The sequence below is a fragment of the Staurois parvus genome, unplaced genomic scaffold (genome assembly GCF_062004578.1).
Source record: "Staurois parvus isolate SC_StPar_1 unplaced genomic scaffold, SC_StPar_1.0 ptg000498l, whole genome shotgun sequence".
In the NCBI taxonomy this organism is placed as follows: Eukaryota; Metazoa; Chordata; class Amphibia; order Anura; family Ranidae; genus Staurois; species Staurois parvus.
The window spans coordinates 14,182,882-14,210,804 of NW_028318294.1; the positions used below are offsets into that span (position 1 = coordinate 14,182,882).

General features: G+C 44.5%; 1 protein-coding gene across 1 annotated transcript in view; it reads left to right on the top strand.

Annotated features, from left to right (window-relative positions):
• Positions 1–8,913: 8,913 nt before the first annotated feature.
• The window catches only part of LOC149452105 (uncharacterized), a 52,355-nt gene continuing 33,345 nt past the window's right edge, over positions 8,914–27,923 (top strand). The window contains exon 1 of the mRNA XM_089689828.1: positions 8,914–9,236. Coding sequence (XP_089545954.1) covers positions 8,934–9,236 — 303 coding nt within the window. The 5' untranslated portion in view covers positions 8,914–8,933. The remainder of the gene's footprint in view (positions 9,237–27,923) is intronic.

Below are 27,923 nucleotides of genomic sequence, written 5' to 3' on the forward strand. Positions count from 1 at the left end.
ACATATATATTGTACATTCACATCAGTCCCTGACCCTCAAGGGGTGTACAATCTAAGGTCCCTAACTGACATTCATATACAAGGGCCAATTTAGACAGGAGCCAGTTAACCTACCAGCATGTCTTTGGAGTGTGGGAGGAAACTGGAGTACCTGGAGGAAACCCATGCAGGCACAGGGAGAACATGCAAACTCCAGGCAGGAGGTGCCGTGGCTGGGATTTGAACCAACGACCCTAGTATTGCCAGGCGGAAGTGCTAACCATTTAGCCACTGTGCTGCCTTGTGAGTATAGAAAGTGGGCTGCCGTTGCAGAAGCTCTTAGACTGAAAATTCGAGTTGCCTGGCTGTCACATGTGATTCACTGGCTTCAATACTGTCTTAATCATAGACATGGAACTATTATGCTGATCGGGCCTCTGCAGAATTTCCTAAAGGCAGAGACAGCCAGGCAACTAGTGTTTTCAGAAGCAGGTCAGAAATGGCACAGCTTAGCTTTAAAGTGGTTATAAACCCTTACATATGCCCAGTGAAGTAACTTGCCTCAGGTTATACACAGAGCTGAAACAAACCCTTCTACATAAGTTGTACCTGTTTATCTGTAGCCTTCCTCTCGCTGCAGCCCTTCAAAGTACAGAACTTATACAGCTTGTCTGGAATTTCAGAAAGCAGGGGGAAGGGAGTTGAAGTTATACTCTGCAGATCTGAGTGTGGAGAGCTCTGAGAGCTTATTGGAGGGAAGGGACACCCCAACCCCCTCCACACATCAACAAAGATGAGGCTGTCAAACACAGGCTGTGTGCTGAAGCTTCCTTCCCGTCACCTTTTTTTCCTCTTGGTGTCAGGAAAACTTGTCATAAGTGATTAATCCCGATAATAGAGAAACAAAGCAGCAGCGAAAAATTACACTTGATGACAATGATTGAGACAAGTACACATTATAGAGGGATATGCTTTGTTCTTATTTGAGGTCTGAGGGTTACAATCATTTTAAAGCTACATTTGCATGAGTGAGAATCCCAGTGGCAAGAATCTACAAAGCCAGTGATTACCTGAGATGAATTCAGCCAGACGTAGAGAGGTACCGCAGTTTACAAACAACTCGGTTAACATCATTTTCAGTTTATGAACGAAAATCCATTGAAAATAATACCTTCGGTTTACAAATTTTTTTCGCAATACGAAGTGTATGTCGGTGCTGATTTTTAAATGCAATTTCTGTCTTTTTTTTCCTTCACTATAGCTCACAGAATTAGCTGTCACTTTCCCTGGAGCTAAAGGATACTTTGTTTCTTTTATCTCGGGGAACAAACTAAAAGGAAACATTGTTTCTTTTATCTCAGGGAAATAAACTAAAATGAAACTTTCTTTCTTTTACAGTAGCTGGGGGAAAGTGACAGCTGATTTTCTGAGCTGTGAAGAAAAAAAAAAAGCCTGTAATTACATTTAAAAACTGGCACTAACGTATAGTGACAGCGACTTTTTTTTTCTGAACTTTGGAACGGATTAAATGGTTTTGAATGTATTCCTATGGGAAACCGTGTTTATGAATTTTTCGCAATACAAAATGTCCCAGAGAACACATTCAATTCGTAAACCGAGGTACATCTGTACTTTGTGTGCATCCAACCGAATTTATTGTAGATGATCGCTGGCTTTGCAAACAGACACCAATAGCTGTGGGCACAGCTGCCAATCCCAGCCTAAGGAATCGGGATGTAATTTGCCCCACCCATGCAAATGCAGCCGGACCCCTTCACGGTCACTGACATATGTTGGTAGCAGTGTATGTGTGTGTGTGGGGGGGGGGTTTCACACATTCCAGGTTATTGTAGCAGTGTGTAAAGGTTAACAAGCTCCCTGGAGCAACCCCCCCTTATGATTCCCAGGTATGCTGTCCCACCTGAGAACCTGGGACTAGTATGGTGGGTGCAGCACTTTGCAGCCCAATTATTTCAATAGGCTTCCCTATGCACGGAAATTGCACAGAAATTAGTCAAAACATATGTTTTTTTTAAATATTGCCGCACCAAAGCTGACATTGCTTTGTTACCATGCATTTTGGTGTGTGATTTCTCATTGGGGAGTCATTAACAATGAATGGGCGCATGTGGAAAAGGATGTGTGTTTTTGTGCATGCATTCCTCCATTTTGTGAATGGAGCCTGATTTCTATCGGCAGCTGGACACAGCTTCTGTGGCTCCTCACGGGAAAATAATGCCCAAATTTTACGTTGTATGGCCTCTCATGCATGGGACCCAAGACCTTATTCACACAGGGAATTTATCCAGCTCTCCTAAATACCTTTCCTCTTGACAGCAGTGTATTGGCAGAAAAGCACTTGATGCTTATATATTTGTGCTTAAGTTTGCATCCCCTGGCAGAAATGTTGAAAAGTTGGCATTGATATTTAAAATATGACTGATCACACCAAAAAAAGGATAGTGAGCATACAAAGTGATTTACTATCACATTGTTGTTTGGCTCCTTTTGAAATTATAACAACAGAAATCACCAATTTGCACTTGGTCATCACCAGGGGTGGACTGACAACTCATGGGGCCCCCGGGCAATAGAGGATCATGGGGCCCCTGTGTCCTCGCCCACATTTAAACCACACCCAAAAAAGCCTATGAAAGGTACCAGGGACATCTCATGGGGCCCCCTACAGACCCTGGGCCCTCGGGCAGTGTCTAGTTCCCCAATGGTCAGTCCGCCCCTGGTCATCACAGAGGACAAGGGGGCACTCTTTATATCTGGAGGAAAATAAATGTAATCTCCAAACATGGAAAGGTTTCTTCACAGTGAGAGCTGTGAAAACGTGGAATAGACTCCCTCAAGAGTTGGTTCTGGCCAGTTCAGTGGATGGCTTTAAAAAAGTCCTGGATTCTTTCTTAGATACACAGAATATAATTGGATACTAAGATTTATAGGTAAAGTTGATCCAGAGAATATCCAATTGCCTCTCGGGGGATTAGGAAGGAAATGTTTCCCTTGCAGGAGCAAATTGGATCATTCTTTGCTTTTTTTTTTTTGCCTTCCTCTGGATCAACTGTGGGTTACATAGTTAGTCTGGCTGAAAAAAGACAAAAGCCCATCCAGTTCAACCTTAGGAAAAAAAAAAAGTTATAATCCTATACCCACAGTTGATCCAGAGGAAGGCAAAAAAAAAACCAGCAAAGCATGATCCAATTTGCTCCTGCAGGGAAAAAAATTCCTTCCTGATCGTATTATAACTTTTTTTTTTTAATGGTTGAACTGAATGGACTTTTGTCTGTTTTTTAGCCAGACTAATGCAGGCCATAGATGGGTTGAAAATCAGCCGATTTTTCGATCGTTAGTGGGCTAATTGTTTGGCCGTTTTTCAGTATTTTGGCAGATTTTTTAATTGGTAAAGTTGGAAAAAAATCGGCCGATTTTGCCGATCGGCCGATTTTTGTGACAATTATGGGCAAATTGGCCGATCTTTTTACCGATAAAAAAATCTGCACATGAGCAGTGACCTGCAAGAGGAAGACAAAAAGAAGAAAAAGGAGAGGAGGAAGAGGATGAAGAAGAAAAGGAAGAAGAGGATGAAAAAGAGGAAGAAGAAGAAGAGAAAGAAGAAGAGAGGAAGAAGAAGAAGTAGAAGAAGAGGATGAAGAAGAAGAAGAGGAAGAAGAGGAAGAAGAAGAAGAAGAAGAGGATGAAGAAGAAGAGGATGAAGAAGAAGAGGATGAAGAAGAGGAAGAAGAAGAGGATGAAGAAGAGGATGAAGAAGAAGAAGAGGAAGAAGAAGAAGAGGAAGAAGAGGAAGAAGAAGAAGAGGATGAAGAAGAAGAGGAATTCCAGTCCGGCAAAAAGTGTCCCTGCAGAGAGCTCCGCTATTTCTTTGACAGTTCCTTGACATTTATAGCGGTTGCAACAATGTATCTATTTGTTTCTGAATAAAAACATCTGTATCCTAAATGGATACAAATAGATACAATGTTGCAACCGCTACTAAATGTCAAAGAACTGTCAAAGAAATAGCGGACCTCTCTGCAGGGACACTTTTTGCCGGCTGTAGACGGGATGAAAATCAGCCAATTTTTTTTACCGTTCCTGGTAACGTCGGCCGCTTGAACGACCGATTTTTCATATTTTTTTAAAGAAAATCGGCCGGTTTTCTCCCCATCTATGGCCTGCATAACTATGTAACCCAAATGGTCCTGATCATCAGTTTCCATACCCTGGGATGTTTGGCCTTGGTACAGACACACATGATAACACACACACAAGTTACAATTACAATTAAAGGTTCATTTTCCACAGCTGTGGCTTTTTATTTTATTTTCCAATCATTTTTATTAAACAATTTTCAAATAACAAATAGTGCAAATAGACAGATGTCATGTCATAATAAGTAGGTTTCAATCAACACAAAAAACCTGATTTATCTAGCATAAGACATACATTAGGACACCAGAGAATTTGTATAAAAGCAATTAAATAATTCAAATAGAGAGTCTCCATCATTTATCCAACCATATATAGGTGACGAAGGTAGTGGTGGGGTAAAGGAGGAGAGAGGAAGACTGGAAAGGGACAGGAAAAGGGGGAGTCAGGAGACGTAATAGAAGGGGAAGGGAGAGAACCACTGTTCATAAACCTAAGAGTACACTCAGAATGAAGCATGATAAATGTTTTAGAACAAATAGGGACTAGTCTCAACTAACCCCGGAGAACAGAAAAAAAAGGGATAGTAAAAAGTAAAGAAAAAGAAGTAGAAAAGGAAAAGGAGAGGGTCAAGTCGGGAGACATCAAGGAACGGAAATGTATCGAATCCACAGATTACACGTTTTATCAAATTTTTTAGTATTGTTGTGTAGAATACAAGTGAGTCATTAATCATAATCCAATTCAATTTATTCTTAACATATTCAAGCGGGATAATGGATTTCTTCCAATGTCTAGCAATAGAAATTCTTGCTGCCAACAGCATATCAGTGAGCAATTTAAGGGATTTCTTTGGAACGGTGTTTGGAAATTTATGAAAGAGGGCCATCTCCAGGGATCTGCAAATATTCACCCCCGTCATAGATGAAATTAAACATGCGGATCCAAAATCTGGTTGCCATCGGATATTTCCACCAGAAGTGATAGAGCCTATCTGGCCGCAATGCCGAAAGTACATCGATGAGGCAGATGGATGCATCCTGGCAGTCCGAGTTGGTACCAAGTACCATCGTAATAGTGTTTTATAATTTGCTTCAATTAGGGTGGTATTGATGGAAACTTTAGATAATGCCAGGGCAATATCTTGCCAATCAGATAGGTTGTAAGTAACATTCAGGTCTTGTTCCCATTGATCCATACAGGGAAGCTTAAGTCAGATCAGTAAGGAGGTAATACGCCGTAGAAATATGGCCTCTAGAGAGATCTTTATTCTGGCAGGAAAGTTCAAAATTGGTAAGAATGGGTTATCCGTCTAATAAAGCGATTTGCAAGTGGATAAAAGAGACGACTTGATTATATCTAAAGATTTCGGTAGGAGGCATTTGCAATTTATCTTTAACCAATTCAATATCGGGCAATTTTACCCCTTCCTGCCCCGGCCAGTTTTCAGGTTTCAGCACTCTCACACTTTGAATGACAACTGCGCGGTCATACAACACTGTACCCAAACTAAAATTTTATAATTTTCTTCACACAACTAGAGCTTTCTTTTGGTGGAATTTAATCACCGCTGGGGTTTTTATTTTTTGCTAAATTAACAAAAAAAGTCAAAAAATTGAAAAAAAAAAACACGTTTTTCTTTGTTTCTGTTATAAAAGTTTGCAAACAAATAATTGTTCTTCATAAATTTAGGCCGAGATGTATTCTGCTACATGTCTTTGGTGAAAATAACCCAAATTAGGATGTATTTTTTAGTTTGTAGGAAAGTTATAGAGTTCACAAACTATGGGATAGATCTGAATATTGATCAATCCTGAAGTACTGACAGCCAATCTAATTTCTTGAGGTCCAAGAATGTCAGAACAGTACAGATATCCTCCAAATGACCCCTTTTTTGCAAAGTAGACAGTCCGACATACTTCATAAGAGGCATGGCGAGTTTTTTGAAGTTGTGTTTTTTTTGTCATAATTTTTCGGAAAATTAAAAAATTAAAAAAATTAGTTTCACTATTTTTTTTTTACATACTGTCACCAGTGCAGTACAGCGTCATCATATAACTGGCATGGCGGTGATCAGGGACACTGACTGGTGACAGTATGAAAAAAACAAATATTTATATATTTTTTTATTATTTTGTATAAAAAAAATTTTTTTATTTTAAGATTTTTTTTATCATATTTCACTATGACCAAAGTAGTACAATGTTACCATAGTAACATTGTACTACTTTGGGGAAGTGATCAGTATTTTTTTTTTTTTTTTACACAATTTGCTTATAGCAAAAAATTACTTTGCTATAAGCAAGCATTTACCTGAATGACATCGATTCATTCAGGTTTTTTTTTTTTTTTTTTGTGCTTAGCTGTGATTTGGCCACAGCTAATCACATGACATGTGCATGTGATTAGCTGTGACCATTCACAGCTAGACACTAGTATACAATGGATGGCATGAATGAAGCCATCCATTGTATACAACTGTCATGTGACCTGATGTGATTGGTCACAGCAGGTCACATGGTACCGGCAACGGGGGCCGATACTCAGATCTGTCATCGTCCGTGTCCGAGGTACACGGCCGGTGACAGATTGCGCCGCTGCAGGAGCGCAATCTGCTCATGTGCGGGAGGATGCCATATGGCGTCCACCTGGAACGCTGATGACATTTGCTGGCCGCCATTCAGCCATAGGGCGGGTGGCAAATGGTTAAAAAGTTGAAAAGAGTGAGTTCGATCACCCTGGAGGTATTCTCCTATCCGCAGTAACCCCTTATTGATCCACCATTGGAATGGGCCCGGAACTAAACCAGCTACAAATTCAGGATTACAAAAAACAGGCATCAAGGGCATGTGTGGGGAAGCTACTGATTTGAGATGGCGCACTCTGTCCCAGACTGTCAAAGAATAAAACAGAGTTGGACATAGTATGGGAGGACGAGATCAATTGGGAAGCCAAAGTAAAGAACCGACTGCTAAAGGATGGCAAGAGAGAGCCTCAATAGAAACCCAGAGGGGAGTAGAAGCTTTAGCGGTGGTATAGGCCAGTTAAGCAATATAAGCAGCTTGGAAATATGCTTGAAGATTAGGAAGGCCAATCCCACCTCGCGGTTTTTAGGCGTGTAGCGTCTTCTGGTTCATCAAAGGTCTTCTATTGTTCCAAACAAAACAAAGAACCTCAGCTTGTAGATGTTGCAACTCTCATCTCGGAATTGGTATCGGTAAGGTCCTAAAATAATATAGCAATCGAGGCAAAAACGTCATTTTAATCGAGCTGATCCTGCCAAACCAGGATATAGAGTAATCAGCCCAACCGGCGAAGATCATCTGTAAGCTATTTAAAAAGAGGGGGGGGGGGGGTAGCTTGATATAGAGTCTTAATAGAAGCAGTCAAGTTGACCCCTAAATAGGGCAAAGAATTGTGTGCCCATTGCCAGAAAGAAGCCTTTACTGCGCCAATGCCACAAAAAAGCCGGGTTACGATATGGCCAACAACACCTTGACACGCTTCCTTGTGTTTTTTTGTGGCATTGGCGCAATAAAGACTTCTTTCTGGCAACTCGACCATGCAGCTCATTTTTGTTCAAATATGCAAAGACACAATGCAGCGTGTGGACAAGCGATATATTGTGGATTGTGACACACTTTGAAAATTCACAGTGAAATGCACATCGCCATCACGCGTTAACACACTTCCATTGATTTTATTGGACAACTGAGGAGGAATGGATAGGTGTGAGCGCATTTACCGCTTGGCGACCAGCGATGTACCGTATTATATTGTGTTTTTGTGCATAAAAATTTTAAAATGTATTTTTTTCCCAAAAAATTGCATTTAAAAACGGCTGTACGAATACCGTGTGATATAAACAGTTGCAACACCCAACAATTTATTCTCTAGGGCCTCTGCTTTAACCACTTGCCGTCCGCCTGCTGTTGATAAACGGCAGGGCGGTGGCAGTCCAGGGGTGGGTTGCCGTTCATAAATGGCACCCGTCTTTTCTAGCTGTGCGCGCTCCCTGGGTGCTCCGGTGCCCGCTGTGTCCTCCGGACACAGTGAAACACCGATCATCGGACGGGACCTCTGTACGAGGTCCCGATCATGTGATCACTGATTGGCGAATCAGTGATCACATGCAAAGTAGTAAGCAAGATGTCACCTGTGACATCATTGCTTACTACGTGTGAAATCTGTGAGTGATCACAGAGGTCACATGGTACAAGGCTATTCACAACAGCCTTGTACCATGTGACAAGCTGTGACCAATCACAGCTCACTCAGTACTTCTCAATGACTGCAAGAATGCAGACAGAGAGAAAGAGAAATGATTGCTTTTACATCCTATATGGGTGTAAAAGCAATCAGTGTAAAAAAAAAAAAAAATCTTCATCACCCCCCACAAGTAGTACAATGTCACCATGGTGACACAGTACTGCTAGGGTGACAGTATGTAAAAAAAAAAAAAAATACAAAATAATAATATAAAAAAAATTGAAAAAACCTGATTTTAACAAAAGGTGTGAGAGAAGGCCTGGTGTGAAGTGGTTATGATGTAAAGCAGTGATCTTCCTGTGGGGGACGCCCTGCTCTCTTCCTGTACAGATCATTAGACACAATGACTGCCTCACATCACTTTCACTTTGTCTCCCTGACTTCCTGAGCTCAGGGCCGAGCCTTTGTTTGACTGACACACGCTCTGACCAATAGGAGACCTCGGTGTGTGTGCTCCGACCAATAGGAGACCCCGGTGTGTGCAGGGCCGGCCAATCGGACGGCGGGAGAGGCTGTCCTGGAACTTCCTGATGCCGAAGTCGGGCAGAGGGGAGCCGGGCAGGGCGGACATGAAGGGGAGCCACTTCCAGGACTTCATCCTCCACTATGAGGCCGGGAGCCGGGAGGGCAGCGCTGTGCTGTACTGGAGAGGGGCGGACGGGCCGGCTCCGGGGCTCCTCTACACTCAGCTCATCAGAGACAACTTTGTGAGGAGGAAGCGGCAGGAGGGGGCTGACATCATCGCACACATGATGAAGGGATTCGCCGTCCTGGAGCTCATCTGTGTCAACCTGTTCCTGTACCCCTGGAGGAAGGAGATCCGGACCCTGAAGGTAGGCAGCAGGGGGGAGGGACATTTCTTGCTGCAACCAATCAGCTTCCAGAGGGGAGCAAGAAAGCTGGTTGCTAGGGGAAACAGGAAGGAAGTGTGCTTTTCGTGATTGGCTGATGAGTGTCAGTTATGTTTGTTGCACTCTGGCAGCTGATTGGTTGCCACCGGCAACAAGAAATGTTCCACCCAGCACAACGCACCCGTCAGCCATGCATGTAAAGTATGTCAGTGGGTCATTCTCTTGTTGCCCTTAGCAACCAGCCAGCATTATTTTCATCTCTGGATGCTGATTGGTTGCCTCAGGCAACTGTACTGCACCTATCACCATGCATGAAAAGTGTGCCAACAAGACCCTTTTCTTGTTGTCCATAACCACCAGCATCCTTGTTCCACGCTGGAAGCTGATTGGTTGCCATGGGCAACAAGAAATGTTCCACGCAGTATGCTGCACCCATCAGCCAATCATGAAAAGCAAGCTATTCTCTTGTTGGCCGTAGCGATCAGCATTCTTGTTGCACTCTGGAAGCTGATTGGCTGCTCGGGACAAGAATGCCGATTGCTACTGGCAACAAGAAAGGAGCTTGGTATTCATGATTGGCTGATGGGTGCGGTGTGCTGCGTGGAACATTTCTTGTTGCCCGTGGCAACCAATCAGCTTCCAGCGTGGAACGTGGGATGCTGGTGGCTTTGGACAACAAAAATGCTGATTGCTACCGGCAACAAGAAAGCAGCTTGCTATTCATGATTGGCTGATGGGTGCAGTGTGCTGCGTGGAACATTTCTTGTTGCCCGTGGCAACCGATCAGCTTCCAGAGTGGAACAAGGATGCTGGTGGCTTTGGACAGCAAGAATGCTGATTGCTACCGGCAACAAGAAAGCAGCTTGCTATTCATGATTGGCTGATGGGTGCAGTGTGCTGCCTGGAACATTTCTTGTTGCTCATTGCAACCAATCGGCTTTTAGAATGGAACAAAAAGAAAAGGGTCTTATTGGCACACTTTTCATGCATTGTGGAAGGTGCAGTGCATTTCAGCTTGTCTGATGAAACCAATCCGCTTCCAGAGATGAAAACAATGCTGGTTGGTTGCTAAGGGCAACAAGAGAGTGGCTCACCAGCATACTTTACATGCATGGCAGACAGGTGCGGAGTGTTGAGTGGAATGTTTCTTGTTGCCCCGAACAACCAATCAGCTTCTAGAGTGCAACAAGGATGCTGGTTGCTATGGGTAACAAAAAAGGGGCACTTTATCCACTTGACCCCAGGAAGATTTACTCCCCCTTCCTGACCAGGTCATTTTTTTGCTATACGGCACTGCTCTACTTTAACTGAAAATTGTGCAGTCGTGCAACGCTGTACACAAATGAAAATGTATGTATTTTTTTTCCCCACACAGAGCTTTCTTTTGGTGGTATTTGATCAGCACTAGGTTTTTTTTTTTTTTTTTTTTTGCGCTATAAACAAAAAAAAAATTGGGACAATTTTGGAAAAAAAACAAAAAAACATGTCTTTTACTTTCTGCTATAAAACATATCCAATGAAAAGAAATGTAAAAAAAAAAAAAATTTTTAAATAAATTTAGGCCAATGTGTATTCTGCTACATATTTTTGGTAAACAAAAATCCCAGTAAGCGTACAGTGATTGGTTTGCACAAAAGTTATAGTGTCTACAAACTATGGTATATATACTGGTTATTTATTTTTATACTAGTAATGATTAGCTACTTATAGCAGGACTGCGATATTGCGGCGGACAATCTGACACTAACTGAAACTTTGTGGGAACCAGTGACAGTAATACAGTGCTAAAAATATACACTGTCAGTGTACTAATGACACTGGCTGGGAAGGGGCGAACATCTAGGGTGATCAAAGGGTTAAATGTGTGCCTAACAGTGCTTGATGTGTGTACTATGAGGTGCTTCTATTAATGTGCTGGATTTTTATTTCCATTACAAGGAAACGAAACCCAGCACACCGTCGCTGACAGGACACAGCTCTGCCTTGTTTACATAGAGCTGTGTTCTGTGTCTCATCACTGATCAGCGGGTGCCGGCCTTCATCCATTGGCCTGCCATGCTGATCAGCTTCTGCTGTGACAAATCATATGTGTGATTCTGCACACCCTGTAGTAGTAAATCTGCTATAGGGCAGTCACCAAGTGGTTAAGGATGCTGGAAGCTGACCATACACAATACAATCCCTTTTTGATCTGCTGACAAGTATGTAGTGTGGGGCCTTCCTGATTCGATACAAACTGTATGGATTGTTTCATCCGGCCGTGCACATATTTTTTTTTTATTAGCCTACAGGCTGATCAAAAAGAACTGAACGGATTCCCACATCCACACATTTCAGGTGTATAGGGGAATCCTCCTCGCTGTGTCATTGTATTTTGACAGCGGGGATTCCTCCACCATCACAACACACCTATCAGTCGCACAGTGGCTAAATGGTTAGCACTTCCGCCTGGCAGCACTAGAGTCGTTGGTTCGAATCCCAACCACGGCACCTCCTGCCTGGAGTTTGCATGTTCTCCCTGTGCATGCGTGGGTTTCCTCCGGGTACTCCGGTTTCCTTCCATACTCCAAAGACATGCTGGTAGGTGAATTAGTTCCTGTCTAAATTGTCCCTAGTATGTGTATGAATGTGAGTTAGGGACCTTAGATTGTACACCCCTTGAGGGTTAGGGACTGATGTGAATGTACAATATATATGTAAAGCGCTGTGTAAATTGACGGCGCTATATAAGTACCTGAAATAAATAGTCAATTGGCTGCAGGGCTGATTGAAGCAACATTTTCAAACAAGCTTGATCAAGAGCAGTCCATCCTTAAAGAGGAGCTCCACCCAAAAGGGGAAGTTCCGCTTTAAGCCTTTGTCCCCCGCTCCCCATTAAGGATTGCCACTTTTGGGGAGTGGGTACCCGAATTTGACAGGTACCCGCTCCCACTTCCGCTGCAATCGCCTAGGCGATCAGAAGCAGAAGTTGTCTTCCCTCCCCAAAGTCTTCTGGGACACGTGACAGGTCCCAGAGGACTACAGGACCATTCACAAAGCGCAGCGCTTCTCACACATGCACAGTGGGCACCCGGCTGTGAAGCCGCAAGCTGTCACAGCCGGGTGCCCACACTAAAGATGCCAGGGAGAGAAGACGGCCAGTGAAACCAGCCGTGGTGAGGACACCTCTGGACCGAGGGACAGGTACCGTATGTGCCGGCGTATAAGACGACTGGGCGTATAAGACGACCCCCCTACTTTTCCTGCTAAAATTTAGTGTTTGAGCTATACTCGCCGTATAAGACTACCCCTCTTCCAATGCACACCAGTGGCAGGAATAATGCCCCATCATTGGTATCAGTGGCAGGAATAGTGCCCCATCATTGGTATCAGTGGCAGGAATAGTGCCCCATCATTGGCATCAGTGGCAGGAATAGTGCCCCATCATTGGTATCAGTGGCAGGAATAGTGCCCCATCATTGGCATCAGTGGCAGGAATAGTGCCCTATCATTGGTATCAGTGGGAGGAATAGTGCCCCATCATTAGTATCAGTGGGAGGAATAGTGCCCCATCATTGGTGTCAGTGGGAGGAATAGTGCCCCATCATTGGTATCAGTGGGAGGAATAGTGCCCCATCATTGGTATCAGTGGGAGGAATAGTGCCCCATCATTGGTATCAGTGGGAGGAATAGCGCCCCATCATTAGTATCAGTGGGGGGAATAGTGCCCCATCATTGGTGTCAGTGGGAGGAATGGTGTCCCAACATTGGTGTCAGTGGGAGGAATGGTGTCCCATCATTGGTGTCAGTGGGGGGTGGAATAGTGCCCCATCGTTGGTGTCAGTGGGGGGGGGGGAAATAGTGCCCCATCGTTGATGTCAGTGGGGGGGGAGGAATAGTGCCCCATCGTTGGTGTCAGTGGGGGGGAGGAATAGTGCCCCATCGTTGGTGTCAGTGGGGGGGAGGAATAGTGCCCCATCGTTGGTGTCAGTGGGGGGGAGGAATAGTGCCCCATCGTTGGTGTCAGTGGGAGGAATAGTGCCCCATCGTTGGTGTCAGTGGGAGGAATAGTGCCCCATCATTGGTATCAGTGGGAGGAATAGTGCTCCATCATTGGTATCAGTGACACCAATGATGGGGCACTATTCCTCCCACTGACACTTGCTGACCCTGTTCTCGTATGGTGCTGCTGCAGCCAGCATATGTGGTTGCAGCAGCACCTCTACACTGACCACTTACCTGCTGGTCCTGCACTCGATTTTCGCGGGGCCGCTCGGCTCCACCCCCTCGCCGGTGATTGGCCGCCTGTGTGCCTTTCCTGAGCTACAGTTCTGGCGGCCAATCACTGGTGAGGAGGCGGAGCCGAGCAGCCGCACGAACATCCAGTGGCCGAACTGAAGGCGCAGCCGCGCTTCCTGGACCGGATCGTCGTGGGACCGGAACCAGGTAAGAAACAGCTGTGGGTTACTGCCCACCCCTGTACTTAGTGTCCCTTCCATTGGGGGAAGGGGGGGGGGGCGGCGGCGGCAACGCGCCGCCCCCCTAAAAAGTGTCAGTATGCCGTATACCGGCGTATAAGACGACCCCCGACTTTTGAGAAGATTTTCAAGGGGTAAAAAGTCGTCTTATACGCCGGCAAATACGGTAAGTGGCTGTATTTTAAAAGTCAGCAGCTACAGTTTTTGTAGCTGCTGACTTTTATTTATTTATTTTTAGGTGGAACTCCGCTTTAAGCAGGCCAGAGACACTGTGAAAAATAAAACAAAATCTTGAATCATTTGTTTTTCACATCATTAGTGTGCCATGTGATTTTTGTGCCGCTGTCTAAAGTGCCTGATCTAATACGATGGATTTTTATTGGAAAAATGAAACAATTGATGGTACAATCATTCGAGCTATTTTCGTTTTTCACTGTACAGAACGTTCAGATGTTGACTTTTCTATGGCTTGCTTTAGACTGACTACACTCGAGCAGGAGAGTCATAGAAGGATGGTAAATGAGGTCTATGGCCAGCTTTTCAGTCCATCTATTTGCTCATATTGTTTTGTTCCGGTAAATCTAGAGAAGATTTTACAGATGTTGGGCAATCAGATTGTATATGGCTTGGACCCATTAAGATTTACCTATTTAAACATTCTGTTCAGTTTTATCCAATCAGACAGGCACTACATAGTTGGTGGTAGATCTTACCCTAGGTTCACATATGTGCGGGTGGTCCCGCTGCGAAAATCCGTGCAGCCACACCACCCGCACAGAGAAATGTGGACCTGCGGGTGGGTTTCATTAGTTCTAATGGCACGCCGCCCGCACTGGAAAACGCAACCGTACTGGGAACAAAGGTTCCTGTGTGGGCTGCGTTTTCCAAAGAAGCGCAAGGACTTCTTTCCCTGCGCGTCATGGGCACGGGAGTCCATTCAAATGATTGGGCTCTCGTGCCCGTGCAAACCACGGCCCGCACAGCCGCAGAGAGGTGAACCTAGGGTAAAGGGGATTATACAATCAGACTGTGGGGGGAGGATGGGAGCCCCCGCTCAGTTCTGACATCCACTGGCTTCTGGAGCCTTCCTTTAATATACAGTTCACAGATCCAGAGAGTCTTCATCCTCCACACCCTGCGAATGGAGGGGGGCAAATCTGGTGGTGTGTCATTAGGGGGTCGGCTACCTGAACCTGAAAGAGACAGCCAGCTCCTGATGACGTCAGAGAGGAAGATGGCGGTGAAGGACCCAATGTGGCGGCAGGTCACAGCAGGGCAATGATGGACGCGCTGGGCAGGTGAATATACGAATTCAGGATAAAAGGGAAAGCTGGCCAAACATTGATTGAGTCAGACCAGATTTGCTTTGTGGTAGGTCCTGTCACCTGCCTCCAGCCCAGTACCTCTTGATTCAAAAATTGAAAGGAGTCAGGTGTCAACGAGATAGCACCTGCAATCCAATCAGATGCAACTGCTGTTCACGTATTTTGACAGCTGTCAGAATACAATAGCTTTAGAAGGAGATGCATCCATCTGTGTTGTATAGGGTGGGTGGAGGAATCTGTCCACAGGCTGAACATAAAACTATAATGACGTATGGTCAGTTTAACAAGAGACTAGAAAACAAATTTAAACTGGGGGGGTTGTTACATACATTGAAGAGGAACTTCACTATGAACTTCTCCTTTTTAGTGTGTTAAACCAGAGAAAGTGTTTTGTTATATCTGTTCTGTAAGTGCAAAAATTGTTACCAGCTGATCCTACCAGAAATCCAGTGATTTCAACCCTCTGAACTTCTTGTAGCGAGATATCAATGCTAAACTGACATCTTAAAGCAAATTTTTGGCCTGGTTCACACCTAATGCAATTTCAAAGTAGCGCTGATATGGACACAGGTGCGATTTCAGTGCCATTTACTTTATACACTGCTCAAAAAAAAAAAAAAAATGAACGGAACACTTTGAAAGCACATCAGATCTCAATGGGGAAGAAAATCTCCTGCTGGAAATCTATACTGATATGGACTGTAAGGTGTTAGGAATGTAAGGATGCCCCATCGTTTGAATTCAGTCCTCTGTAGGTTGATCATTTCCATCAAAGACACCCTGAAAATCAAAATTAAAAAATGATGCGTCAGGCTTGTCCACTTTACTGAAATTTCATTGCAGCAACTCAGAATGGTCCTCAGTAGTTTGTATGGCCCCCACGTGTTTGTATGGATGCCTGACAACGTCAGGGCATGCTCCTAATGAGACGACGGATGGTGTCCTGGGGGATTTCCTCCCAGATCTGGACCAGGGCATCACTGAGCTCCTGGACAGTCTGAGGTGCAACCTGGCGGTGTTGGATGGACCGAAACATGATATCCCAGAGGTGTTCTATTGGATTTAGGTCAGACAAGTGTGGGGGCCATTCAATGGTATCAATTCCTTCATCCTCCAGGAACTTCCTGCATACTCTCATCACATGAGGCCGGGCATTGTTGTGCACCAGGAGGAACCTAGGACCCCCTGCACCAGGAGGAACCTAGGACCCCCTGCACCAGTGTAGGGTCTGACAATGGGTCCAAGGATTTCATCCCCATTCCTAATGGTAGTCAGGGTGCCATTGTCTAGCCTGTAGAGGTCTGTGCGTCCCTCCATGGATATGCCTCCCCAGATCATCACTGACCCACCACCAAAACAGTCATGCTGAACGATGTTACAGGCAGCAGAACGTTCTCCATGGCTTCTCCAGACTTTTTCACGTCTGTCACATGTGCTCAGGGTGAACCTGCTCTCATCTGTGAAAAGCTCAGGGTGCCAGTGGTGGACCTGCCAATTGAGCTCTATGGTGCCGGGCAGTGAGCATAGGGCCCACTAGAGTACGTCGGGCCCTCAGGCCACCTTCATGAAGTCTGTTTCTGATTGTTTGGTCAGAGACATTCACACCAGTAGCCTGCTGGCCGTTATCTTGTAAAGCTCTAGCAGTGCTCATCCTGTTCCTCCTTACACAAAGGAGCAGATACCTGTCCTGCTGATGGGTTAAGGACCTTCTACAGCCCTGTCCAGCTCTCCTAAAGTAACTGCCTGTCTCCTGGAATCTCCTCCATGCTCTTGAGACTGTGCTGGGAGACGCAGCAAACCTTCTGGCAATGGCACGTATTGATGTGCCATCCTGCAGGAGTTGGACTGCCTGTGCAACCTCTGTAGGGTCCAGGTATCCCCTCATGCTACCAGTAGTGACACTGACCCTAGCCAAATGCAAAACTAGTGAAAAACAGTCAGAAAAGATGAGTAGGGAAAAAAATGTCAGTGGCCTCCACCTGTAAAACGATCCTGTTTTTGGGGTCGTCTCATTGTTGCCCATCTAGTGCACCTGTTAATTTCATGAACACCAAAGCAGCTGAAACTGATGAACAACCCCCTCTGCTATTTAACTGACCAGATCAATATCCGGGAGTTTCATTGACTTGATGCTATACTCTGATTAAAAAGTGTTCCTTTGAATTTTTTTGAGCAGTGTAGGTTGAGAGTTACATCGCACTGAAGTGGTGAAAAAGTAATGCAGAAACTATTTTTCAAATCACACTACTTGAAATCGCAATTAGGACGGTACCATAGAAATACATTAGATGCGACTTCAGGTGCGATTTGTAAATCGCATGTCACAGCGGTATGAACTCTGGCTACAAGGTTGTTTTTTTTATAAATAACATGTTATACTTACTAGTTCTGTGCACAGAGCTGTCCCGGGTCCTCTTCTTCTCTGGTCCTCCGCTGGCACTCCTGGCTCCTCCTCTTCTCCAAGTGACACCCCCCCCCACCCCCCCGCAAGTGGCACTGGTGCGTGCTTGGTCCTATGCCTCAATCTGTGTCCATAAGACACACAGAACAGGGCTCAGCCCAGCCTCCTCATTAGCTGTGATTGACAGCAGCATGAGCCAGTGGCTTCCACTGCTGCCTCTCAGCCAATGAGGAGGCAGAGATCCAGGAGAGTAGCCACTCTAGTGCATATTGTTGGATCACGATCAGGCTCAGGGAAGTATTTGGGGAGCTGCATACTGGACGTTTTTCTACCTTGATGCATGAAGGCAAAAACCTTTACAACCACTTGAGAGGAGAGGAGACCTGATGTGTCTAACACACTTTCTTTCCTAGGGTGACAGCATTGCCTCAGATATTCAGTACAGTGAGTGGAGTGGTCCATGCAGGGACTACAGCTGTGTCTCTTTACACAATGTGCATCAATAGAAACACAGTCCTAGAATGGCGAGGCCCTCCACTCCTCCTCCCTTCCTTTTCCATGCTAACAGAGGGACTCTAGCCTGCATTGTACACTGTTAACTCTTTCCTGTCAAGGCTGGTAGTTCAGGGAAGCAGCACTGAGAAAACAGGATCTTGCAGCACAGAGAGTTGTAAACTGCAAAAAGCAAACTCAAAACAACATTCTCCTACTTCTGGCTATCACAGCACTTCTACATGTATATCATTTGTCATTTGTTCCTGTAGTAGGGCCTAGAAACAATGCCATGCATTTTGTTTTTCAGTTCAACTTGACCCAGACGTCACCATTTTATTATTCATCTTCTCCAGCAGAGAGAAAAGCATAAAATAAATTGTATTCAGTAGGAGAGAGTATAGTTACTGATCATTGTGAGAGCCAATCACAGGCTGTCATTGCAATCCTGTGATTGAGAGCTGGTATTCCAGGCTCCCAATCATTAGTACAAGATGTGAAGCTGTCAGTGACAGCTCAGTCTCAGTGCTGGGAGCACGCTGTGCACTGCACTCACATCACGAATATAGGTACTCACCTATGCAGCCCCAGGGAAGAAGACCCTCGTCTGTGAGGCTTCATTCACACTTTGGGAGTTGGAATCTCGGGCAGAACCACCAATATTCAAAATCTCATGGCAGTCACAGCACAATGCACAGCGAGCATTTGAGTGCCATTATCCTTCTATGGCGCCCCAAACGTGATGCAATATTGTCACGCTGCAAACTGTGCCTTTAAAGAGTGCATTAAGCTTGTTGCCCAAAAAGGAGGAGGAGCTTTTTTTCAGGAGACACGCATGCATAAGTAAATGGGCTGGCCATATGCGACGCGCAGAATAGCGTCAAAATCGCATAACAGGAACGCGATAATGAGGCCTCAGGCAGCATTTGTTCATACAGTTGTCAAAAAGAAGTTAGAGACCCTTTTACCAGACATTTAATTTCAACAACAATCTTCCTATAACAGTAGATGTGCATTTAAAGGGCAAGTTCACTTTTCAATAAAAAAATAAGACGGTGAACTGACTTCAGATATCCTGGCTCCCCCTCTGGACCTTGCTGCACCTTCACCGAGATGTCCTGTGATGTCGCGACTGTAGAGGGCAGTACACAGCCCCTGGGTGAGTGTCTATCTTAATGTTCCCAGTGACAAACACTCATTGGGCAGTGAGACTATGTGACTACACTGACCAATGAGAAGTGTTTTTTCCTAGGACACCTTACCAGAAGAACCCTTAAATGTACTCTGGCTGAATGATAAAAAAAAAAAAAGTTTGACATATAAAATGTGATTGGTAGCGTGTAGTAACATCACACCTATAATAGATTCATCTCATAATTAATAATGTTATTTATGTCATGTGATGTCCAATCTCCATGCCCTTTATTGGTGTGATATCCCAATGTTTTATCTGTAAAGAAGTTGTGCGGTGGTCTTAAAATACAATTGTGATGTCATCACTGACCCGAGATAAGCAGCAGTGCCGTCTGACTCGCTGGAATTCATTAGTCAGTGAAAGTAAAACAGATGTGGATATAATGGATCAGCTGATACAAGGAACGCATCCCGTTTAATGGGGAATTCTGGTAAGGCGTGGGCCCATATACCCTCACTTGCTGTCATGGTAGAATAATCAGGTTAGGAGGATCTGAGTGATGCTAAACCCTGGACCCTGCATTCACTATATTCGGTCTCCCCAAACCCTGCATTCACTATATCTGCTCTCCTTGGACCCCGCATTCACTGTATCCGGTTTCCCTGGACCCTGCATTCACTGTATCCGGTCTCTACAGACCCTGCATTCTCTATATCTGCTCTCCTTGGACCCCGCATTCACTGTATCCGGTTTCCCTGGACCCTGCATTCGCTATATCCGGTCTCCCCGGACCCCACATTCACTGTATCCGTTCTCCCTGGACCCTGCATTCACTATATCCGGTCTCCCCGGACCCCACATTCACTGTATCCGTTCTCCCTGGACCCTGCATTCACTATATTCGGTCTCCCCGGACCCCACATTCACTGTATCCGTTCTCCCTGGACCCTGCATTCACTGTATCCGGTCTCTACAGACCCTGCATTCACTATATCCGGTCTCCCAGGACCCTGCATCCACTATATCTGGTCTCCCAGGACCCTGCATTCACTATGTCTGGTCTCCCCGGACCCTTCATTCTCTATATCTGGTCTCCCCGGACCCTTCATTCTCTATATCTGTTCTCCCTGGACCCTTCATTCTCTATATCTGGTTTCCCCGGACCCTGCATTCTCTATATCTGGTCTCCCCGGACCCTTCATTCTCTATATCTGGTCTCCCTGGACCCTTCATTCTCTATATCTGGTCTCCCTGGACCCTTCATTCTCTATATCTGGTCTCCCTGGACCCTTCATTCTCTATATCTGGTCTCCCTGGACCCTTCATTCTCTATATCTGGTCTCCCTGGACCCTTCATTCTCTATATCCGCTCTCCCTGGACCCTGCATTCACTATATCCGCTCTCCCTGGACCCTGCATTCACTATATCCGCTCTCCCTGGACCCTGCATTCACTATATCCGCTCTCCCTGGACCCTGCATTCACTATATCCGCTCTCCCTGGACCCTGCATTCACTATATCCGGTCTCCCACAGTGCACAGAACTTGGAAATGCAATTATTTTAGTAAATATAAACTGCTAAACACATTTTCTCATCAGCAGTTAGAGCCGTCTTGTGACTTCAGCGGAGCACTAGTTAAAGCTTGTAGGAGGAGGAGTTTTCTTTCTGCTGTAGGAGGATACAAATCCCCTGACCTCTGTCTAGACAGTGCTGATTGGCCCTGTGCTGATCACATGCACTCTCCTGAGAGGGAAAAAAAAAAACCTCTCTAGCAATACACACTAAACTGAGCATGTGACTACGGATTCCATCTGTATCTGGTGGTCATTTTAACAAAAGGAGGGGCAGAGAAGACAGGATCAAAACAGCTTTTTTAAACAACGCAGAGGATTAACCCCTTAGGTTCCACAATGAGTATAACAAACATGCTTTACTACATATACAGACTGATTTTACTGCTGTGGGTTTAGTTATACTTTAAGGGCAAAAAAAAAAACCTGCCAGAGGCTTCGGCCTGTCTTCACTCTACTAATTATGGTGTTTTTTTTTTTTTGCTGTGGGAGGAATTTCTTTTCATTTTCTGTCTTTGTGACATAGCAGGAAGTGAGAAATCGCCTTAGTGGGGACATAGCACTAAACATCTGTGATTTTACCACTTCCTTACTTTATCCATGACTGGAGTTATGCTTTAAGAATATTTAATGGATAAACTGGCTCATTGTAGAATTTCTTAAAACAGGGCTCGACAAATCCCAGGTGCCAGGTTGCCGTAGCGACTAGACATTGCACCCTGGTGCCTGGGTTCACACACCACCTCCCATAGACTTTAGTAAGGAAACCGCCTCCCATGGACTTTAGTGGGGAAGCCGCCTCCCGTAGACTTCAGTGGGGAAACCACCTGTCAATAGCATTCCTATGTGAACACTTATCGTCACATGCCACTCTACTCGATCACTTGTGAGTCTGGAACGCACAGCTACCAATTCTCACGGGACCCTTTTCATAATAGCACTCGGAACACAATGCGTGTGTTCGTGTAAACGTTTTAGGACCGCAGCAAAATCGCTGTGATTATAAAATGCATGCTCAGATGCCATTATTTTGAATGGCGCCTGAAACAGGGTGCGGTTTTGCCACGATTGTCGCGTGTAAAATCACGTTGCGTGAAGTCCTGGGTGCTGAACACACACACACACTCACACACACACACTCACACACTCACACACTCACACACTCACACACACACCCACACTCACACACTCACACACTCACACTCACACTCACACACACTCACACTCACACACACACTCACACTCACACACTCACACACACTCACACTCACACACACTCACACTCACTCACACTCACACACACTCACACTCACACACACACACTCACACACACTCACACACACACACACTCACACTCACACACTCACACACACACTCACACACTCACACACACACACTCACACACACTCACACACACTCACACACACACACTCACACACACTCACACACATACACTCACACACACACTCACACACACACACTCACACACACACTATAACTTTACAAAAAAACAAACCTGGATCCTAGATTCAAAAGTAAATTTGTCAAACCTTGTCTTAAAAGGACCGTCACCAACTTTAAAAAAAAACAAAACAAGTTTGAAAACACAAAAAAAATAAATAAAAGGTATTTGAAATGCTTATTTGCAGTGTTCTTCCTTTCCATAAAGGTTTTTTATTCACTTGCAATGTGCCCTAGGACTTGCTAGGGGATTGACCGCTACAGTCAAGTCTGTTGCACATCCTCCTCTTCCCTTGAAATGTCAAATAATGTCTATGCTGGCCCAGCTCCTCTACTTCCTACATAAACTTTTATGTAGCTACCAGGATGAGAGGAAATACTATAGTGTGTTACTTGAGGACACCTCTGGGGCAGCTGACATCACTTCCAAGATGACGGCACCCAGCAGAAGTCTCCAAGCTTTTGGATGTCTACACTAGGGAGGCTCGTGGGATGATTGTTGTTGAAATTAACCTGGCAGAGTTTTCAACCACTCCATATTTCCTCCCGGTGATCCTGCCAGTTACACACATCAGGTTATAGGAAGACTATGCTCACTCATCTAACTGTATCTCTGGAGAAGGTGCAATGTCACTCTGTTCAGGACTACTGAGTTCTTCCCCATGACATGGAGAAAGGTGTTTTGTAGTCCACACTGATAGCTGAGAAGAATGTAAATATCCTACATGCTCATCAGCTCACGGGATTGCTGTCGAGATCAACAGGTTTTTTTTTTTTTATGCATTAATTAAAAGGTATAACAAAATGCTTTAATTTGTATATTTATTAGATCAAAAGGGACCAATTAGGAAAGGTTTATTGGTGGGACTTATACTCTTAATTGTAAAGGATTGATTTTTATTTTTTTTGTTTAACCTCCCTGGCGGTATGATTATTTCAGATTTTTAGTGCTGAAAGCGGTACCATTTTTTTGCATGGAAATATGTAGTTTTTTTATTGTAGGCTGTAATTTTTAGGAATAACTCACTGAAATCTGTCCGAACAAGAGTCTATTAAACATTCCGGATATGATAAAACGTGAAACACGAAATCATAAATTATAATTTAATAAATAATCATAAAAAATAATATAATAATAATACCTTTAATTCAATAATATAATCAAACCAAAAACACTGAAATTTGAAATATAGCGCCAAGTTCGCACATCGCTGAGCAAAGTCGCAAAATCGTTTTCAGTGTCTGATGACGAATTTCCCCACGAATCATTATCACTCAATTCTGCAAGTGGTTCTGATTTACTATCGCTGTTCTCTAGCTGGTCTAAAGCCGCTTTTGACCTAAAGGGATGTTTTTTGGACGTCATGGACGTTTCTCAGTTTCCAGGCAGAAAGAACAGACAAAATGCAGGCAGGGCACAGGACAATGCACTAGGGACAAAATGTACGTGAAATGGGTTGAAACAGCAATGTTTTGCTATGTAAAATTTGTTTGGAAAAAAATGACATTTTTTAAAATTTTTAAAATTTCCCGCCGCCAGTGGCGCCCGTACGTCCCGACGTCACAGGGACCGGAACACAGAAGCCGGATGCTGGCATCAGCCGGAGGAGATGGCCGGGGACGCTGCAGGGGACACATCGCGGGAGCGAAGGACAAGGTAAGCGCCGCATGGTAAGACCGAGTGTAGCTCTGGGTTACCGCTTTTGGCACTGACATTTTACCCCGAGCTACACTCGGGAATACCGCCAGGGAGGTTAATAAAGATAATTACCTGGTCTGGGCAGTAGTTTTGCACAGAGCAGCAATCCTACTCTTCTGGGGTCCCCCCCCCCCGCTAGTGCTCCCCCTTCCAACAACTGACCACCTAGCAAGGCGCTTGCTATGGGGGGCACTCATGCGTTCTTGCTCCCAAGCCGGCTCCGTGTGTCCTTTGAGATACAAACTGCAGTTCGGCCCCGCCCCCCTCACTGGCTGTGATTGACAACAGCGGGAGCCAATGGTTGCAAATGCTGTCTTTGAGCCAATAAGGAGAGATAGCAGTGAGATCCTCTGCTCTCGTGCACATCGCTGGATTGAGATCAGGCTCAGGTACGTTTAGTGGGGAACTAGCTGCATGCAGGAGGTTTTTTACATTAATGCATTAAGGTAAAAGAAAAACCTGCTTTTAGAATCCCCTTGAATGTTCACTTTGTTAAATAAATGTAAACGGTGAAGTTGTGCTCACACTGAATACCTAATCACTGGATATTCAAAGAACCTGAATTATTGTTTTGTTTTTTTTTGTAAATCCATTTTTATTTACTAAGCTAACCAAATTGTTTTTAGATCATTAAAAAGAAGAATATAGTTTATGATCATCCTTAAAGCTGAACTCCTGTCAAATGGCTAAACAGACAGATGAAGTACATTTAATGTATAGGAGCTGTTTAACCTGCCAAATTGTATTTCTGTCCATCCAGTTCTGTGATTTTCACAGCTCTGCCACACCAGACAGCCAAGGATACCTGATTTTACTCTGCTGCAGTTCAGTGACACTTACAGGTCTTGTCCCTTCCTCCAGCTGTTTATGGACCGTCAAAGGAGAAGCAGGAGACTGATGAGGTTGTCTGTGTCACGCTGCTCTCTTTTCCCATCAGCATCCTCCTTGTACTACAGTGCAGTTGATTTGCTTATTTGTTTGGCTTCTCATTCCCGCAGTCTGAGCTCTGTTGTACAGTGGATTACAAGAGGCTTGATACCAGGTCAAATTCAGTTACACACACTGTCTTAAGAAAAAAAAAAGACATTTTTCATACTCACAGTAAAATCTTTTTGGAGGACACAGATGTGCTTTTAGATCATTACCATTGGGTAGAGTGCCACCTGTAGGATGTTAGGTACGTCTAAAAAGACAGATGAGGGGTGGCACAGGGGCTGATTACCAAAACCCTGCACACTGTGAGGTAAGCGTCGTTGAAGCAGAACTTCATCCGATAGGGGGAGGTCCACTTGTTTACATCCTCCAACCCACCCCCTAATGTGGCACTTTTGGGGGGGGGGCGAGTATGTACCTGGTTTTGATAGGTACACGCTCCCACTTCTGGTCAGATGTGCCGCGGTGATCTGAGCTGGAAGTTCGGCCTCCCTCTTGCCTCCACAGCTTTCTTTCTGGAACACCTCAGAGGCCCCAGAAGATTGTGGGCCCATTCACAAAGTGCAGCCGGCTGTGACTAAGGAATGGGAGGAATAGTGTCCCATCATTGGTATCAGTGGGAGGAATAGTGTCCCATCATTGGTGTCAGTGGATGAAATGGTGCCCCATCATTGGTGTCAGTGGGAGGAATAGTGCCCCATCATTGGTGTCAGTGGGAGGAATAGTGCCCCATCATTGGTGTCAGTGGGAGGAATAGTGCCCCATCATTGGTGTCAGTGGATGAAATAGTGCCCCATCATTGGTGTCAGTGGATGAAATAGTGCCCCATCATTGGTGTCAGTGGATGAAATAGTGCCCCATCATTGGTGTCAGTGGGAGGAATAATGCCCCATCATTGGTGTCAGTGGGAGGAATAGTGCCCCATCATTGGTGTCAGTGGGAGGAATAATGCCCCATCATTGGTGTCAGTGGGAGGAATAGCGCCCCATCATTGGTGTCAGTGGGAGGAATAGCGCCCCATCATTGGTATCAGTGGGAGGAATACCACCCCATCATTGGAATACCATACTGAAATAGCATACCATATTGAAATCAAATCTGATGTTTTTTCATTTTTATTTGGTGTGTGTTGGAAGAGGGGTGGTCTTATACGGCGAGTATAGCTCAAACCCTATATTTTAACAGGAAAAGTAGGGGGTCGTCTTATACGCCGGAAAATATGATATATATACATACATATATATATATATATATATATATATATATATATATATATATATATACACACATACACATATACATATATATATATATACAGTCAGGTCCATAAATATTGGGACATCGACATAATTCTAACATTTTTGGCTCTATACTCCACCACAATGGATTTGAAATGAAAAGAACAAGATGTGCTTTAACTGCAGACTGTCAGCTTTAATTTCAGGGTATTTACCTCCAAATCAGGTGAACAGTGTAGGAATTACAACAGTTTGCATATGTGCCTCCCATCTGTTAAGGGACCAAAAGTAATGGGACAGAATAATAATCATAAATCAAACTTTCACTTTTTAATACTTGGTTGCAAATCCTTTGCAGTCAATTACAGCCTGAAGTCTGGAACGCATAGACATCACCAGACCCTGGGTTTCATCCCTGGTGATGCTCTGCCAGGCCTCTACTGCAACTGTCTTCAGTTCCTGCTTGTTCTTGGGGCATTTTCCCTTCAGTTTTGTCTACAGCAAGTGAAATGCATGCTCAATCGGATTCAGGTCAGGTGATTGACTTGGCCATTGCATAACATTCCACTTCTTTCCCTTAAAATACTCTTTGGTTGCTTTTGCAGTATGCTTTGGGTCATTGTCCATCTGCACTGTAAAGCGTCCAATGAGTTGTGAAGCATTTGGCTGAATATGAGCAGATAATATTGCCCGAAACACTTCAGAATTCATCCTGCTGCTTTTGTCAGCAGTCACATCATCTATAAATACAAGAGCACCAGTTCCATTGGCAGCCATACATGCCCACGCTATGACACTACCACCACCATGCTTCACTGATGAGGTGGTATGCTTAGGATCATGAGCAGTTCCTTTCCTTCTCCATCCTCTTCTCTTCCCATCACTCTGGTACAAGTTGATCTCGGTCTCATCTGTCCATAGGATGTTGTTCCAGAACTGTGAAGGCTTTTTTAGATATCGTTTGGCAAACTCTAATCTGGCCTTCCTGTTTTTGAGGCTCACCAATGGTTTACATCTTGTGGGGAACCCTCTGTATTCACTCTGGTGAAGTCTTCTCTTGATTGGTGACTTTGACATACATACACCTACCTCCTGGAGAGTGTTCTTGATCTGGCCAACTGTTGTGAAGGGTGTTTTCTTCACCAGGGAAAGAATTCTTCAGTCATCCACCACAGTTGTTTTCCGTGGTCTCCGATTCTTTTGGTGTTGCTGAGCTCACCGGTGCGTTCCTTCTTTTTAAGAATGTTCCAAACAGTTGTTTTGGCCACGCCTAATGTTTTTGCTATCTCTCTGATGGGTTTGTTTTGTTTTTTCAGCCTAATGATGGCTTGCTTCACTGATAGTGACAGCTCTTTGGATCTCATCTTGAGAGTTGACAGCAACAGATTCCAAATGCAAATAGCACACTTGAAATGAACTCTGGACCTTTTATCTGCTCATTGTAATTGGGATAATGAGGGAATAACACACACCTGGCCATGGAACAGCTGAGAAACCAATTGTCCCATTACTTTTGGCCCCCTAACAAGTGGAAGGCACATATGCAAACTGTTGTAATTCCTACACCGTTCACCTGATTTGGATGTAAATACCCTCAAATTAAAGCCGACAGTCTGCAGTTAAAGCACATCTTGTTCGTTTCATTTCAAATCCATTGTGGTGGTGTATAGAGCCAAAAATGTTAGAATTGTGTCGATGTCCCAATATTTATGGACCTGACTGTATATACACATATATACACACATATATATACATATATATACATATATATATACATAACATACATATATATATATACATACGCCCAGTCGTCTTATACGCCGGAAACTTCTATGGTGTACACCTTCTATCTATGATATCTATGATCTATGATACCACGTGCCCACCTCTCCACAGCCTCTCCAACACATCTGTGAAATTTCTCTATTCATCTTGTGCTCCAGGTAGGGGGTGAT